Source organism: Siniperca chuatsi, linkage group LG1 (genome assembly GCF_020085105.1).
Source record: "Siniperca chuatsi isolate FFG_IHB_CAS linkage group LG1, ASM2008510v1, whole genome shotgun sequence".
In the NCBI taxonomy this organism is placed as follows: domain Eukaryota; kingdom Metazoa; phylum Chordata; class Actinopteri; order Centrarchiformes; family Sinipercidae; genus Siniperca; species Siniperca chuatsi.
The window spans coordinates 13,209,049-13,222,954 of NC_058042.1; the positions used below are offsets into that span (position 1 = coordinate 13,209,049).

At 39.7% G+C, this 13,906-nt stretch overlaps 1 protein-coding gene across 3 annotated transcripts in view; it reads left to right on the forward strand.

The window, feature by feature from the left end:
• Positions 1-13,906, forward strand: part of gpc5a (glypican 5a) — a 125,895-nt gene that overhangs the window by 69,996 nt on the left and 41,993 nt on the right. For all 3 annotated transcript variants that reach the window (XM_044200531.1, XM_044200540.1, XM_044200549.1), the window contains exon 8: positions 23-185. In XM_044200531.1, the coding sequence (XP_044056466.1) occupies positions 23-185 (163 nt within the window). The remainder of the gene's footprint in view (positions 1-22; positions 186-13,906) is intronic.

Consider the following 13,906-nt stretch of genomic DNA (forward strand, 5'->3'; position numbering starts at 1 on the left):
TGTGTCTTTTTTATACAACCAGCTGTTGCAGGGAAAGTCCATTCCTAAACTGGGGTCACTGGACCAGATTGAAACAGGAAGTGGAGATGCAGAGGGACGCTACAGCGGTGACTGCGATGATGAGGACGGTTGTGGTGGTTCAGGTGGTGGCGAAAATAAGAGGAAAGTCTCCAGAGTTTCCAAATGTAAGTCTCATCTTTTTGTGATTTTTATTGAGCAATTAAACATGTGAACACATCTTTACCCAGCAGTCATTATCCAAGCATCCATATTTTACCCTAAGGTGACAGAGTTAAATGGCAAGAATATTACATTCGAGTGGGAATGAGCATTTATATTGTATAGGATTGGGTGTAATGATTTTAATTTGTATGTATGTAAGGTTGTATTTAGTATTCATTGCATTACAAACTTTTATTTGTAGTAATTGTATTAGTAGTAGTAATGTTTGTGTCTACCTGCACCTGGCAGGCTGGCTGCAGATGGAAAGCAGCTAGTAGCTAAATCTGGTACAGTATAAAGCATCGCTTCTCTTTGTATGAGGTTACGTTTCTTTGTAGATAGTCCCTGACAAATAAATGTAATAAACTAAACTAAGCAAAAACACAGAGGTTTCAAAACATATAACTTGCAATACATTATAAACTTACAATTCATTATAAAATTAAAGATAAAATGTGAGGAGAATAATCAAGGTTCACAAAGCACATCAGATCAAAAGAATGAAATAAGATTGATAAAATAACAGCGATAAATATACCATAACAAGTAATATGTTCTTATGTTTTTTTATTTTCAACGCATGCATTAAATTCAATCTTTTTAAAGTTGCAGAATTTTAAAATTAAAACTAGTCTTTTATCAGTGAAGACATTCAAAGGTGCAGCTGCATAATACTATATTTTAATAAGACCAGTCTCCATTTTATGACAGCCATAATAATAATCATTAAAGATAATAGTTGCTATGGGGACATTATTGCAATCAAGGCCTATTACTTTAAAAATTATTGCTCCCCAGAGGATCAGTAACCCCTGATGAATCACAGCAGCGGAGCTCTCCTCTTCGTTTTGCTACCTTTCGCACTTTCCTCTCAGCACATGGATTCCTCCTTTCCTCTCTTCTCTACTCTCCATCAAACATGCTAACAACCTGATTAATCACCTCTCTCATTTTGCCTACGGTGACAGTGAGGAAGGAGGGGTCATCCAAACAAGCTGTTCTATCTGTGTAAATGTTTCCTTTACTGCTTGTCAGTCTGTCTCGAGGCTTTAGCAGCTCAGGCTCAGGGAAGCTGCTTAACAATCGCTCATCTGAGGCTGTAAGGAGGCTCTGACATTTATCACCCATTACAGTAGAGCCGCCCTTTCTTTGTCATAGGCCAGATCAGCCTGTCTCCCATATTTATGACCCACTGTCTGTTGTGACCTCTGTCGAGCATCTGTCTCCTGCTGCCTGACCCTCGCAAATACTGAGAAGTCCCCACCTGAACCAGACCTCTGGTCAGTCCCAGCAGGATTCTATAGCTTTTTTGCATTTATAGCTACAAATTTTTTTTTTCTCTTTTTGTGGCTGTTTGGTGTAGGTATTTTTCTTTGGGGTTTATTGTTGTATTAGAATTAAATTAATTAGTAGAATCTGCAAGCCAAGAATACAACAGCACTAAAAACATAATATTTTATTGCTCTCTCTTACTGAAAAAGAGTCTTACACAATATAAAGGAGATTGAAAGCACAGCAAATACTTACTGTAAGTACTTAACCATTATATTTTATGAACAGAAATAAAAACATGCCCTCAAATCATACCGAAAGGAAATACTGCTCTTGGGCTTGAGTCTTAATCGGACCATACCTTTATAAAAGAAATAAAATCAGTCCATCTAATGTTTTTCTTGAAGATAAAATTGGGTAATTTCTGTGTTTGTCTGCAGGCGCAATTTAAATAGAAGGTATAATATCAGAGATTTAATTCAAAACACCTCTTCAAACTGTAGGAGTGAATAAAGGTCACAGATAAACAAGCAACCCACTGTCCTCTGAATCATTCTCCATCATCATTGTTTGTAACCAACATAGACATATAACACTTTCAGACACAAACTGGTGTATGACACAGGTTAATAAACACGTGTTAAACCCTCATTTGATCAATCCTGTGAGACTGTTAGTCACCAATAAACACTTGGCCATTGCCATTCATACAAGACCCAGTCTGCTAATGTAGTTTGCAGACAGAATTGTACTTATTTTTGTTTTGCTTACAAAACAGCTCTTCAGCTTTTCAAGTATCTACCATTGTATCTACATTGATATGGCTGACAGGAGTCGAAGTTAGCTCAAATGTCTGTTACAGAATTATAGCAATTCTATAATAGCTGAATAATAATCCTCTAGTTTAGTAGAATTGGGTGGGTTGTGTCGGACCATTCTGAAGCTGACAATCTGACATTCACACCCAGTTCACACCGTGATTGGCCAGCTGTCTGGATGTGAGAAAGTAAGCTTGTTTTGAACTCCTCTCTCTAGCTTTCTTTTTTCATTTGTTACAAAACTATTTATAACTATTTGCACAAAATGTGCGCCGTTATCCCCATATTTAAACTATATAGTGTTGCCCTCCTCTCAATGACGCCCGGCGCACTCTACTTTTGAACGTGGCTGTTTGGAAAACCATATACACTTGTTTTCTGTATTATTACGTTACACAACCTTGCTTAGCTTTTTTAGCCTAAAAATTTAAATAAACTCACAAAATGTCAAGAAAGGAAAGATTCTTATACCTATTTTCCTTATCAAACTGAAAAATACAACTGCTTCTACACGCTGTTGCTGCCTCTGAGTCCTCTGCTGCTTTACGCCTCTGCTGTCCCTGCCTGAACAGGTCGTGTCGCCGTCGTCCCCCGACTCAGAATCCTGGTTGGAGTTGCTGTAAATCACCTCGGCACTATATATTTACTGTTGTCAAACTGGCCTCCGTCAGTCTCAGAAGCTGTATTCAGTCCTGGTCTGGCCGTGTTCACTGGCGGGCTGCTGATCCTTGTTCTGTTGCCCGCTTGCCTGGCTCTGGTTCTGGTGCTCAGTCAGCTATTAGGACCGCTTAGTTGAGCTAACTAGCTAATGGCAGTTAGCAGCAGTTATGACTTGATATGTGATATGCTGCCCTGCCATATGCATACATACACTGCCCTACATATTACCCCTTTAACAAATAGACAGAAACTAAAAATACCAAAATACTTAAGTAGGTTAGGGTTATCATTCATTTTCCATCACAGTCTAAAAGAAAAGTTGCTCTTTGCATTCATCTGCAGCATGCCACTCTCATGCATATCCTCAACCACGTGATTACCATTGTAACCATGATGACGAAGGTCCCCTAACCTTAACGAAGTAGTAATTTTAACCCAAACCACAATGTTTCTCTAAACAGAACTCGTTGTGTTTGTGCCTAAACCTAAACAAACCTTAACCATAGCATTGTCGCATCATAAAACAGATTTATTTTTCAACAGGGATTTGTATCGGTTTTGGAAGGTGCATACAAATTATGTCGTCCTGCTGCTTGGGGCGTCAGATCAGAAAACGCTTCTATGTGTCGTTTTAGAGGGCATGGACAAACTCCATATTTTGTCGTAATTTGAAAGATTTGTTGCATGCGTCCATGTCCCTCTACTCCCCCCTCTGGCATCGGCCCTCTGACAAGCTCACATAAGTCAAGACCTGCCCTCTTGAGAATAGCAGCCATAACAGTGATGGCAAACTTCAGGTCTTCATTCAGTATGAAGTAGATACTGTATGCTTTATATTTGCATCACTTCATATAGAAAGGACAATAATCAGCTTCACAAGTTCATTTTTATATGTCCCGATAAAGCCTGGTACCACAGATGCATCCTGTATTATGTCCTACCTTGCCAAGATTAAAAATTGGATGTCCAAAAAATGTATGTAATTGAATTACTCCAAATCAGAGGTAATTATAACTACCCCCTGTGGCCCAGGTACTAGCACCATTAATAATCTCTCCTCTAGTCTGGGTGCCTTATAATAATAATAATAATTATAATAATGTTCGAAAAGAGGCCCGCAACCTAGGTGTTATTTTTGATTCAGAATTGTCCTTTGATGCTCAGGTGAGTAAAGTGGTGCAGTCCAGCTTTGCACAACTAAGACAGCTAACCAAGATCAGGTCATTCCTTTCCTCTGCAGACTTCTGCAGACAGAAAGTCATCCATGCTTTTATCTCTTCTAGGCTTGACTATTGCAATGCACTTTATTCTGGTATCAGCAGGCGAAACATCCAAAGATTGCAGGCTTTTAACACGTACTAAGAGAAGCAACCACATTACACCGATCCTTGCTGCCCTTCACTGGTTACCTGTGAGTTATAGAATTGATTTTAAGATTTTACTGCTTGTTTTTAAAGCCTTGAATGGTCAGGCTCCTGCTTATATCTGTGGTTTGCCAACTCCCTATGAGCCTAATCGCTGTATGAGATCCTCTGGCAGGGCCCTACTAATGGTTCCAAAATCTCGGCTTGTCAATAAAGGTGACCGGACTTTTGCTGTTCTGGCCCCTCAGCTGTGGAACTCAGTGTCCTCTTTTAAATGTCTTCTTAAAACTCACTTTTATCGAATGGCTTTTTAGTAATCCGACGGTATTTATTGCAATTATTTAAATTATTTTATCATGTCTATATCTTAAGCGCTGGATCTTATTTGCTTTATTGTAAAGCACTTTGTAACTTTGTTTTGAAAGGTGTTATATCAATTAATTTATTATTATTTTTCAAAATTGTAAGTTCTCTCAAATATTGCTGAGATTGGTTGCATATGCATTGATCAAGATGACAAAACAAAATTGCTAATGATTCCTCAAGAAAGAGGCCACCTCAACAGGGTTCCCAACACTTTTATTTGAAGCTTTGACTGAAGTCACTAGAAGTTGCCTAATGATATCATATGCTAAATAGCACATGAATTGATTTGCTACAGCACACAGCTTAAAGTGCAGGGAGAGGGTTTGCTGTGTCTGGGATGCTCATCACACTCATTTAGATCAGACAAGCAAGTAGTACAAATCAGCTGTACTGAGCTGTCGCCAAATGCTTTGACAGTCAGTACATTAACTTTGCTCTCCATGGATGGAAAATATAATCAATTTAGTTTTATTTGTTGCCAGAAATACAGTTGAGAGTTCTGAAAAGTTATTACATCTTACTGTAGCAACAGAGTTGATAAATTTGCTACCATGAGGCTAAATCACTGTGGTGGTGATACACTATTAATGAACGTTGTTAGTTTTTATTTCAGTCTGTGTGCGAAACTTCAAAAAAGAAAGCCAAAGAGACAGAAATACAATATTTAATACAACTACAGAACTAGAAGCAAATGCAACCACAGAATCGGGTACAAAATCCATGAAGGTGAGATAAAAGTACTAACAGCTCACTAATTATCATTGTGGAATCATTCACAAGTGAATGAAATCACAGGGAGAGTAAGAGAGATGTGTTGAAAAACAGAGTGAGAAAAATTTGTGATGTGGTGGTTGGTGTTCTGATCTTTTTTGCAGTGTTTATACAGTAAAGTCTGAGTTTTAAAATCTTAGACTATGTAGAAGTTACAAAATGGCAGCTGTGTGATATATTTCCAGCTGCCATTTTATGACAAGCATGCCAGTCTATCAAAGTAAATTGAGTACATTCATATTGCCATCTCAGTGCCAGATATATAACTTAAACACCATGTATAATTCAATTTGATTTATTTCTCTGCAATTATCCATAATCCCTCTCCTTTTTGTCTTTGATATTTATCAGCAGAACATGCTGGCAATAGATCAGGATGATAAGGAAATAAAATGGGATAAGCTCAATACTGACAATGCAAGCCTGATTTAAGGGATTATCCTCATTAAGCAGAATTACTGTTGTGTAAGATTGCTATGTATGTGACAAGAATCAACAAGGGGAGCAGTTCATCCTTCAGAAATATTGCATTGCACTCCAGATCGCTGGGCTACCTGACCGAGTTGCTGTCTTTGTAAAAATACGATTAGGCTGATCTGAGTGTTGTTTTTTTTTATGTAAACCCAGAGAATTATTGTAAGCATACAGTGAAGACAGAAAAAAGATTGATTCACTTCACGCTTTTCAACATGGAGGTGCACTGACAGCTTGTCAGGTAATGCAGACAAAGAAAAGTAAGGAATCCATGGCATACTAGAGAGCAGTGGTGGAAGAAGTACTTATCTCTTTTACTTAAAGGAGTAGTGTGTAGGATTGAGTGGCATCTAGTGGTGAAATTGCAGTTTGCAACCATTTGAATACCGCTCGCCTCACCCTCTCCTTCCAAGCATGTAGGCGAAACTATGGTGGCCGCGAAAAACGCGAAAGGCCCAATCTAGAGCCAGTGTTAATTTGTCCATTCTGGGCAACTGTAGAAACATGGCAGTGCAAGATGGCAACCTCCATGGAAGGGGACCCACGCTCTCTGTAGATTTAAACGGCTTATTCTAAGGTAATGAAAACACAACAGTTCTTATTTTCAGGTGATTATACACTAATGAAAACATATTTATAAATATTATATTCCATTTCTGCCAATAGCTCCTCTTAAATGTTACACACTAATCCTTTAAGTAAAGTAGCAATGCCACTCTGTATAAATTCAAGATTTCACTTAAGTAAAAGTACAAAAGTAATAATATCAAAATGTACTTAAAGTATTAAAGTAAAAGTACTTGTTGGGCAGAATGGTTGGTCCCTTTCACAGAGTTCCCGAGATTGAGGATGACACATACCAGCCCACAGGGGGGTGAGAGGGGGATTTTTAAAATATTGTATATCATATCTTATTGGAATATCATTACTGATGCTTTAACACGTAAGCAGCATTTTAATGTTACAAGCGGTGGAGGTGAAGTTCATTTGAACTACTTTATACTGTTGGATATTTTAATCTATAGCACAGAATCATATTTCATACATTGATCACATGTTTTGTAAAATCTTACTCTGTAATGTAACTTGTAACTCCAGCTGTCAGATAAATGTGGTGGAGTAAAAAGTACAATATTTCCTTCTTAAATGTAGTGGAGTAGGAGTATAAAGTAGCATAAAATTTAAATACATAAAGTACAACTACCTCAAAATTATAACTAAGTACAGTACTTGAGTAAATGTACTTAGCTACTTTCCACCACTGCCAGAGAGAGCATGTATCCAGGATCTTTCATGGATTTTCTCACCACATCAGGCCCTGTTTTTGCAGTTATTGGTTCAACAAACACACACATGTGATTTTTCCTCCTTAATTAAATGAAACAAACATTTAACACTGATGCGAACTAGCACCTCAATGTCAAATCTATTGTAAGATCACAGTGTTGTGTTTTGCATCCTATTACAGTGCAATGTAAAGCATCATAATTACTAATTATAATAGACATAATTGGAATACGTATTAAGAAAAGCTATAATGTATCCCATATCTGTGGAACTGTATTGGTCCAGACTGTGGTTGTGTGTGCTTTGAGCAAGTGTAAAAGTTTAAACTCCTTTTATGTACTTGTTGCTCAAATTCATATTTCAGTGTAATTAGACAACTTTACACTCCCAAATAACAGCGAGAAGAGACGTTTTAGCTTTGATATCCAGAACTTCATTTTGGTAAATAAGGTGAAGCCAAAGGTCTCAAGTAGTTGGGATGAGACAGTTCTCTGCTGCAGCCCTACTTTATGATTGAGCCTGATGAGATAATTACACACCTGGTTTAATTACATAAAAACCTTGCCTATCTCAACCTTTTAATATAATAAATACAGTTTTACCATTTTAGTCACGGTGGCTTATTAATAACTGCACAGTTGTGAGATAATAGCAGACAAGACTACAGCCATGCCAGCGGCTCTGTGAGGCTGTACATAAGCATAGCACTGCTTTGGGCTAATGTCAGCATGCTAACAGGCTCACAATTACAATGCTACCATGTAGATGTTAAGCAGGTATAACGTTTGCCATGCTCACCATCTTTGTTTAGCGTGTTAGCATGCTAACATTTGCTATTTATTACCAAACACAAAGTGCAGCCTTGGCTGCAGGTATTTAGTATTTAGTAGGTATTTAGTAATAAACCAAAGTATTTCTGACCTGATGATGGTGCTAGAGGTATGGTCCGACAATCACCAAAGTTATTACAGTTCATCCTGAGGGGAACATGAATTTGGTACTAAATTTCATGGCAATACATCAAATAGTTGTTGAGATATTTCCTTCAAAACCGCAAAGGTCAACCTGCTGGTGGCGCTAGAGAAAAAGTCAGGGATTCACCAAAGATAACAGGATTCATCGTCTGGGAACCATTTAGATATTTCACTGGATAACTTTTACCTGCTGGTGCCACTAGATAAAAAGTCAGGGAATAATCAGAGTTATTAGGATTCATCCTCTGGGCACCATGAATATCTGTGCAAAATTTCATGGCAATCCATCTAATAGTTAAGATATTTCTGTCTGGACCAATGTGGTGGACCGACCGACTCACATTGCCATCCCTAGAGCCGTGCTGCTTTTTTAGCATGGCTAAAAAAACAAAGTTACCTACAGTTCGTGTCTGATTACAACAGTGGTGTGAAAAAGTGTTTGCCCCCTTCCTGATTTAAATATTAGTCAAAGATAACACAAGTAAACACAGAATGCAGTATTTAAATGAAGGTTGTTCTTATTAAGGGAAAACAAAATCCAAACCTACATGGCCCTGTGTGAAATAGCGATTGCCCCTTAAACCTAATAACTGGTTGGGCCACCCTTAGCAGCAACAACTGCAAAGCGTTTGCTATAACTTGCATTGAGTCTTTAACAGTGCTATGAGGAATTTTGGCCCACTCATCTTTGCAGAATTGTTGTAATTCAGCCACATTGGAGGGTTTTCGAGCATGCCACATGCATCTCAATAGGATTCAGGTCAGGATTTTGACTCCTAGACTGTATTTTGTGTTTACTTGTGTTATCTTTGACTAATATTTAAATTTGTTTGATGATCTGAAACATTTTAGTGTGACAAACATGCAAAAAAATAAGAAATCACATACTAGTAGAAGTACAAACTAGAAGAAGAAAAGCAGAGGTGTTCTTCAACTGCCCTGTATCCAATACTAAACCTTGGATTTCTGTGACCTGTTAACAACGTCTGCAGTGGAGAACAACTGAAAGGTTTTTTCATGCTCCAACCCCAACAGGCAGCTCTATGCCTTTTATCTGGCCTGGCATAGTTCAGCTGCAGACACTGTGACTGCTTGAAGTGTGAGTGTTGTACTGCAAAAAGACATCTGTCAGACACAGTGGCAGCAGGAGAGACACAAATCGATTTCTAGCAAGTAAGCAAAATGAGGAGAAGGAGAGAGGCTCCTTTACCATGACTCTTATTAATTAGTAGTGTCTCAGCAGGAGAGTATTGTTTTGCATGTAGAATGCCTCCACCATCTAATACTTGTGATAACACAATACAAATGATAATTGGCATGACAGCATTCAACGGCACACATTTCGTACAACCAATTTTCTGTCATAATTTACAGTGTTGTATGTGTTCTAGCTCTAAATGAGAGATCTGAGAGATAGGGAATTGCATCATGGCCACTTTGTTGAACATATACTATAATAGGCCTATCACTGGGAGCTGTTTGGAGTTTTTTGTAATACTTTGCTGTGTCTATTAGTAAGATCTTTATCCTCATTACAGCATGAGATCAAATTAGGTCACCTGCTGTGACTCCTGCCCTCCTCTGTGCCAGTGATAATGGGATCGAAGTCATTTACAGCAGTTTGTCTCAAGCTTTCACTGGTGAGCCTTACTGGGTGGACTCCTAGGTTATCTTTTTATTACTCGATTAAATTAACCCACTGAGCTAATTAATAACTAAGTGATTCATGAAAGACTTTCATGCCTCAGGAAGATTGTACCATTATATCTTTCCAAATAGTGCAGTTTTATGGTCAAAAGTTGTCAGTTGCTAGTCAAATGCTGAGTATTTAACAATGAAATACACTATACAAATACTAAAGTAAGCAGCTCAACTAGTACATTTAGGTAGATTGTTATAGTTAAATGACTAAAAAAACTGCAATTGTGTTATGCACAGTATTTCTTCAATTTACTACAGTGTACACTGAAAAAAAATTAAGAAAATGAAAAGATCTGTAAAAAATACCATAATGTAAATGAAAATTAGATTATTAATGTACTATTTATTGCACAAACACTATTTTTCTCCTCAAATGGTGCTCATGGAACCGTATTCTGAGTTGTTCTCAATTTACCAAAAGCTGTGGTGAACACATATCCTACATTCATCAACAAATCAAATATGGGTGAAAATACCAATCTTCTGGGTGGGTGAAAAATATTTTTTTCAGTGAAAATTGGTAAAAAGCCAAAATGATAAGACTTAATTGTAGCCACAGTAGCAATGATTTACACAGGAGAATGGAAATGCTGTTTGTTTGTATTCTGGCTGAGTGGCTGTAGGTCAGGTTGTGTTGAATGTCAGTCTCATTGATATTGAGGAGCTGCTGTAGCTGATGTGTAATGTTATGTAGTTAAAGCTTTAGAAGCTAATGTTGAAATACAACTTTGGTTTATATTTGGGTCTGGAACTGTACACTTGCATAAAATACATGTTTGGGTGAAAGATCAATGAAGTAACACCAACGCTCAGTGGCTAATTGACCCAAAACCAGACCACTGCAATCTTCCAGAGCAGGAACCAGTTACCATTACAAAGCAAATGGGTCCTGAAATGATCCACACCCACTGGTTGAAGAAACTAATAGTGCTGCATTAATGCCAGGCAGCACAAATGAACCAGTTACTAACAGCAGACTCCCACCCTGACTGTCTAACACAAGGCAGGACTATATTGATCATGAGAGGCACCCACAAGGGAATAGCACCATCCAACTACTGTCAAACCTGGAAACTCCTGTCAGACAGCAAAGTCTTGAAGCTGAAGGGACATGTGTGTTGAAACTCGAGCAAAGCTCAGCAGGGGATTGGAAACAAGAGCAGAGGCCCAAAGCACCAGGTACTGAAAAACGAAGACAAAGTTAGACTAAGAAGACTAACCCGAGCATAGTCTGGATTATACAGTGGTGGAAGAAGTATCCTTTACTTAAGTAAAAGTAGCAGTACTGCACTGTGGAAATACTCCATAAGAAGTAAATGTCCTGCAATGAAAATATAACTGAAGAAAAAGTATGCAAGTATTATTAGCAAAATGTACTTAAAGTATCAAAAGTACTCATAATGCAGAAAAAGGGCCCCTATGAGTGTTACACGTTATATATTATGTTATTGGATTATTATTACTAATGCATTAATGTGTAAGTAGCATTTTGCTGTTGTAGTTGGTCGAGGTGGAGCTAATTTTAAGTACTTACATACGATACTGTTGGGTAGTTTAACTAACAAAAATACATCATATTTTTTTATAAATTCATGTATGTTTTGTATACAAAATCTTAATCTGCAAAGTAACTACTAACTTAAACTGTAATATAATGTAATGGAGCAAAAAGTATAATATTTCCCTCTGAGTTGTAGTGGAGTAGAAGTATAAAGCATGAAAAGGAAATACTCAAATAAAGTACAGTACTGTACAAGTAAATATACTTAGTTACTTTCCACCACTGGGATTAGAGCTGAATTATTTACTATTTTATATTAATACCAAACTTGGTTGCTAAACTTATGTTTTTAAGCAAATTGTAAAAACTAACAAAATCAGTTATGGAAGTTTTTGTTTTATAAAAAAAAAAAAAAAACTTGGTCCTTCACCCCCCGCGGGTGGTCTCATCCTTCGAGCTCGGGTCCTCTACCAGAGGCCTGGGAGCTTGAGGGTTCTGCGCAGTATTTTTGCTGTTCCCAGTACTGCGCTCTTCTGGACCGAGATGTCTGGTGTTCTTCCAGGGATCTGCTGTAGCCACTCCTCCAGTTTGGGGGTCACTGCCCCGAGTGCTCCAATGACCACGGGCACCACTGTTGCCTTCACCTTCCAGGCCTTCTCCAGCTCTTCTCTTAGCCCTTGGTACTTCTCTAGTTTCTCATGTTCCTTTTTCTGATGTTGCCATCGCTTGGTATCGCCACATCAACCACAACGGCTTTCCTCTGTTGTTTGTCAACCACCACGATGTCAGGCTGGTTCGCCATTACCATTCTGTCAGTCTGGATCTGGAAGTCCCACAGGATCTTGGCTCGGTCATTCTCTACCACCTTTGGAGGTGTTTCCCACTTTGACCTCGGGGTTTCCAGTCCATACTCAGTGCAGATGTTCCTGTACACTATGCCAGCTACTTGGTTATGGCGCTCCATGTATGCTTTTCCTGCCAGCATCTTACACCCTGCAGTTATGTGCTGGATTGTCTCAGGGCCTCTTTGCACAGCCTACACCTTGGGTCTTGTCTGGTGCGGTAGATCTGAGCCTCTATTGCTCTGGTGCTCAGGGCCTGCTCCTGTGCAGCCATGATGAGTGCCTCTGTGCTGTCCTTCAATCCAGCCCGCTCTAGCCATTGGTAGGACTTCTTGATATCAGCCACTTCAGTTATGTTCCGGTGGTACATCCCGTGTAGGGGTTTGTCCTCCCATGATGGTCCTTCCTCCAGCACGTCTTCCTCTGTTCCCCATTGCCTGAGACATTCCCTGAGCACGTCATCTGTTGGGGCCTTATCTTGGATGTACTTGTGGATCTTGGATGTTTCATCCTGGATAGTGGCTCTCACACTCACTAGTCCACGGCCGCCTTGCCATTGCCATTTGCCTGTGGTATTCCAAGGTACTTGTAACCATCCTCAATGTCTGCTATTGTTCCTTCTGGGAGTGAGACCCCTTCTGTGTGGACTACCTTCCCTCTCTTTGTCACCATTCGACTGCACTTCTCAAGCCCGAATGACATCCCAATGTCAGAGCTGTAGATCCTGGTGGTGTGGATCAGTGAGTCGATGTCCCGCTCGCTCTTAGCGTATAGCTTGATGTCATCCATGTAGAGGAGGTGACTGATGGTGGCCCCGTTCCTGAGTCGGTATCCATAGCCAGTCTTGTTGATTATTTGGCTGAGGGGTTCAGACCTATGCAGAACAGCAGTGGGGACAGAGCATCTCCTTGGTATATGCCACATTTGATGGATACTTGTGCAAGTGGCTTACCATTGGCCTCAAGGGTGGTTTTCCACAGCCTCATCGAGTTCGCAATGAAGTCCCTTAGAGTCCTGTTGATGTTGTACATCTCTAAGTATTCAGTGATCCATGTGTGCGGCATTGAGTCATATGCTTTCTTGTAATCAATCCAGGCAGTGCACAGGTTGGTGTGTCGGGCCCTGCAGTCTTGGGTGACTGTTCTGTCAACCAGGAGTTGGTGTTTGGCTCCTCTGGTTCCTCTGCCAATGCCCTTCTGTGCTTTGCTCATGTATTGATCCATGTGTCCACTTATCTTAGCCGCGATGATGCCTGACATGAGCTTCCATGTTGTGGAGAGACAGGTTATTGGCCGATAGTTGGATGGGACTGTACCCTTTGCGGGATCCTTCAGGATCAGGATTGTGCGCCTTCGGTAAGCCATTCAGGGTGCGTCCCATCTCTTAGCAGCTGGTTCATTTGTGCTGCTAGGCGCTCATGGAGTGCAGTGAGCTTCTTTAGCCAGTAGGTGTGGATCCTGTCAGGGCCCGGTGCTGTCCAGTTCTTCATACCTGAGACTCTTTCTTGGATGTCTGCCGCTGTGATGGTGACTGGATTCTGTTCAGGAGGTTGCTGTGGTCCTTTCTCAGGGCGGCCAGCCACTGTGCATCGCTGTTGTGTGATGCCTCCCTTTCCCATATACTTTTCCAGTACTGCTCCGTTTCCAGCCTTGGT